Below are 4167 nucleotides of genomic sequence, written 5' to 3' on the forward strand. Positions count from 1 at the left end.
AGAAGGAGAGACAGAGGAAACATCTGTGCTCGTGCCTGGGAAGGACAGAGAACCAGTTCTCCCTGCAGCTGCTGTCTCTGAGCGCTGCAGACACCGCCAGATATTACTGCACCAGCAGAGACGCACGGTCACACACACACAGGGAGCCTGGGACAAAAAGTGAAAGGGTAAATTTCCTAGGGACACTCAAGGCAATTAGAGACCGAGGGAGACACCAGCCGAGATAGATGGATGCCTCCAGGTTAAAGAAGTGAGTGAAACTCAAACCCCGTTTGCAATCCCTCCCCCCGTGCCGATATTCAAGTGGGCACCAAACCTGAGCAAGATTATCAGAGAATCATAGAATATTAGAGTTGGAAGGGACCTCAAGAGATCATCAAGTCCAACCCCCTGCTCAGAGCAGGACAAACTAGAGGTGCTGGGGATTGAACCCAGATTCTCTGTGTATGAAACACAGATTAAAAATACTGGGCCACATGGGGGCAGCCTAAATCCTAGCTTGGATGTGAGACTTTATTCCCCTGTAGGAGCAGCCTTCCGATCCTAGGGGAGACAGAATCATAGAAGATTAGAGATGGAATGGAGCTCAGGGGTCATCTAGTGAAACCCCCTCTACAAAGCAGTATCAACCCCAACTAAATCATCCCAGCCAGGGCTTTGTCAAGCTGGGCTTTAAAAACCTCTAAGGATGGAGATTCCACCACCTCCCTAGGTAACCCATTCCAGTGCTTCACCACCCGCCTAGTGAAAAGCTTTTTCCAAATTTCTAACCTAGACCTCCCCCACTGCAACTGGGGACCATTGCTCCTTGTTCTGTCATCTGCCACCACTGAGAACAGCCTAGCTCCATCCTCCCTGGAACCCCACTATCACATCCCCCCTCACTTTTCTCTCTTGCAGACTATACAAGCCCAGTTTCCCCAATCTCTCCTCATAAGTCTTGTGCTCCAGACCCCTAATCATTTTCACCGCTCTCCACTGGAGTATCTAAATGTTGTCCACATCCTTCCTGAAGTGGGGAGGGAGTAGTGGGGGGGAGGCCCAAAACTGGACACAATAATCCAGACGTGGCCTCACCAGTGAGAAATAGAGGGGAATAATCACTTCCCTTGATCTGCTGGAAATGCTCCTACTAATGCAGCCCAATATGCTATTAGCCTTCTTGGCAATCAGGGCACATTGTTGATTCATCTCCAGCATCTTGTCCCCTGCAAACCCCAGGTCCTTTTCTGCAGAACTGTAGCTTAGCTACTTTTCGCTAGTAGCGTTGCAGGGATTCTTTCCTCCTAAGTGCCGGACTCTGCACTTGTCCTTGTTGAACTCCATCAGATTTCTTTTGGCCCAATCCTCCAATTTGTGTAGGTCCCTCTGTTACCTATCGCTACGCTCTAGCGTGTCTATCACTCCACCCAGGTTAGTGTCATCCACAAACTGGCTGAGGGTGCAATCCACCCCAGCCTCCAGATCATTAATGAAGATGTTGAACAACAGTGGCTCCAGGACTGACGCATTGTTACTGGCTGCCAGCTAGACAATGAGCCGTGGATCACTAGCTGCTGAGCCTGAAGATCCAGCCAGCTTTCTATCCATCTTATAGTCCATTCATCCAACCCATACTGCTTTAACTTGCTGGCAAGAATACTGTGGGAGAGCATATCAAAAGCTTTGCTAAAGTCAAGATATATCACGTGCACTGCTTTTCTCACATCCACACAGCCAGTCACCTCATCATAGGAGGCAATGAGGTTGGTCAGACATGACTTGCCCTTGGTGAATCCCTGCTGTCTGTTCCTGATCACCTTCCTCTGCTCCAACTGCTTCAAAATGGATTCCTTGAGCACCTGCTCCATGGTAGTTTCCAGAGGAGTCACCAAGTCTCTTCTGACATTCAGAGACCCTGACACCAATCAGAACTGACTCTCTGCCCTCTCAAGTGGCAGGAAGTGGGGGTGACTTCGTTTCCGGTTCCAAGCCAGGCAGCGAGGGCCCTGAGGCTGCAATAGGCACAAGCGGCCGCCCCTTCTGTTTGTGCAGTTAACGGTTCAACCCCTCCTGCCAGTGAGAATTTACCCTGCAGCTCAGTGAGAAATGCCAGCCTGGCTGCATTTGGTTTTCATTTTAGCAACTTGCAAAGGTGAGAAAATGTTTGAAAATACCGAGAATCTACACATTGTGTACTTTTAACGGCAGAGGGTATCTATGTGCATGTTGGTCTGTAAACCGCTCCTTAGTATCTCTCTCTATTTATCTATCTATCTATCTATTTCCATGCATTTGCAGACATCTAGGCATCATTTCTTTCTTTCCCACAGTCTTATCCATACAACATTCCATGCATATTTTATCTATTTTTATGTATCAATTCCTCCACTATATTTTCCATTGGTTCCTTCATCCATGTTTCCTGTGCTGTGTTATCTCTCTCTATTCATCCACACATCCCCCTCTACTAGATCTCGCTCCTTCTGTACTTTCCTCCCCTGTATATCTAGTAATTTGTCATTTTAGCTCTGTTTCTTATATAACTCTTATCACTTATTATGCTTCTTAATGTGTTTTACCCATCAGGTGCTGAGTCCCAGATTCAGCTGGTGGAGTCCGGTGGCGGTTTTGGAAATGAAGGGGGGTCCATCCGGCTGTCCTGTAAAGGCTCCGGGTTCACCTTCAGTAGCTATAATATGTACTGGTATCGTCAGAGCCCCGGGAAAGGACCGGAGTTTGTTTCATATATTTCCTATGATGGGACTAGCCAAGATTACACGGATTCGGTGAAAGGGCGAGTCACCATTTCCAGAGACAATTCCCGCAGTGAGGTGTACCTGCAGATGAACAGCCTGAGACTGGAGGACACCGCCCGGTATTACTGTGCGAGAGACACAGTGAGGGGAAGTCGTTGTGGGCTCAGACACAAACCTCCCGTCCCGCCTCTCTGTTCCAGACTCAACAGATGAAAGTCAGCTCCTTTCAGGGTAGGGGAAGGGACCAGGTGCGCTCAGTGCAGGAAGGGGAGGTGTGAGCGTCACAGAGGAATTTCTCGCTCTTTGTGCCTCACATCAATGTTTCCTTTGGCCCCTCACTCTTGTCTTTCCACAACTGGTGGCATCCGGCTCTGGGCTGGGGCAGGTCTCAGAGACTCTCACAAAAGTCTCCAAATAGCAATGAAGAAAACCAAAAAATAATCACGTGAGAATAAGCAAACAAAACCTCTGAGCAGGGGGTAGGACTATTTGACCCTTCTGGCTTCCTTCCAACCCAATAAAATAAATAAATAAAATCCCACAGACCGTAACACATCGAAATGCCAATAAACAAATCCCACCCAACACACTTTAAATAGCAGACACACAATATACTGACAGGTGTCTGTTGTGTTTCCTTGAATTCACTGGTAACTTTTTAGTGACAGGACTTGGGAGAGGCAACTTGCAAGAAACAGGCAACGCCTCACCCACTGTTTAACGTGAACACATGTTATCAGAAGGAAGTGCATGTCTTTGAAAGCAGCAAGGAAAGTGCAATGTCTCACATTCCTAATCCACAGCAGAGCGAAGGGACGAGTGTGCGTTTGTGAAGTGAGAAGAAGAAGAGAGAGGAGGGGAAAATGTGATTTACCACATGTTAAAATCCTGCTGTGAACAAGGAAGTTTTCATTCCTATGAATGAGTCGACGTAACCACTGGGGGAATCAGAGGTTAACAGCCAGCTAACGTGGAAACTATACACTCTGCCTGGCCTACAGCATGGAGCATGTGTTAGCTAACACGTGCACAGTGAGTGAGCACCACGCGAGGGAGATGGCAGCACACCACGTTCAGAGAGAGACTCAGTGTGTGTGTGGGAGGAGCCGGACGTGAACACAAAGGGAGAGGGCGAGAGACCCGGAGACAGTGAATCTGCGTGAGTGGGCGTGAACTGTTTGTTACACGCGTGTGAACAGTTCTGGACACCAACCCGGGCCCGTCATTTCAGGGCTTTGTTAGGTCAGACGCTGAAGTGAAGATCTGATGCTCGTTTTCGCTCCTCTTAAAAATGATTAACTGTTTCCTTGCTGCCCTGACCCTGGCCCCAGGTAAGTCTTTGCATCTCCGTGGGAATGTTTGCATGGCGGGGACAGCTCCCGGAGATCCTTCACTGCCTGGACAGCTGAGTAAATGTTTACTTGAACTC

The 4167-nt window shown here is 48.5% G+C and overlaps 1 gene segment (V, D, J or C); it reads left to right on the forward strand.

The window, feature by feature from the left end:
• Window positions 1–2540: 2540 nt before the first annotated feature.
• On the forward strand, window positions 2541–2879 carry LOC137161512 (immunoglobulin heavy variable 3-30-3-like; the record flags this gene model as incomplete). The annotated part of the segment is given in 1 exon segment: window positions 2541–2879. A coding segment is annotated over 1 exon segment (339 nt), but the record flags the coding sequence as incomplete, so codon positions are not given.
• Window positions 2880–4167: the final 1288 nt, after the last annotated feature.

The sequence above is a fragment of the Emydura macquarii genome, unplaced genomic scaffold, assembly GCF_026122565.2.
Source record: "Emydura macquarii macquarii isolate MOO-44397 ecotype Brisbane River unplaced genomic scaffold, CSIRO-AGI_Emac_v2 contig_2309, whole genome shotgun sequence".
Taxonomy (NCBI): Eukaryota; Metazoa; Chordata; order Testudines; family Chelidae; genus Emydura; species Emydura macquarii.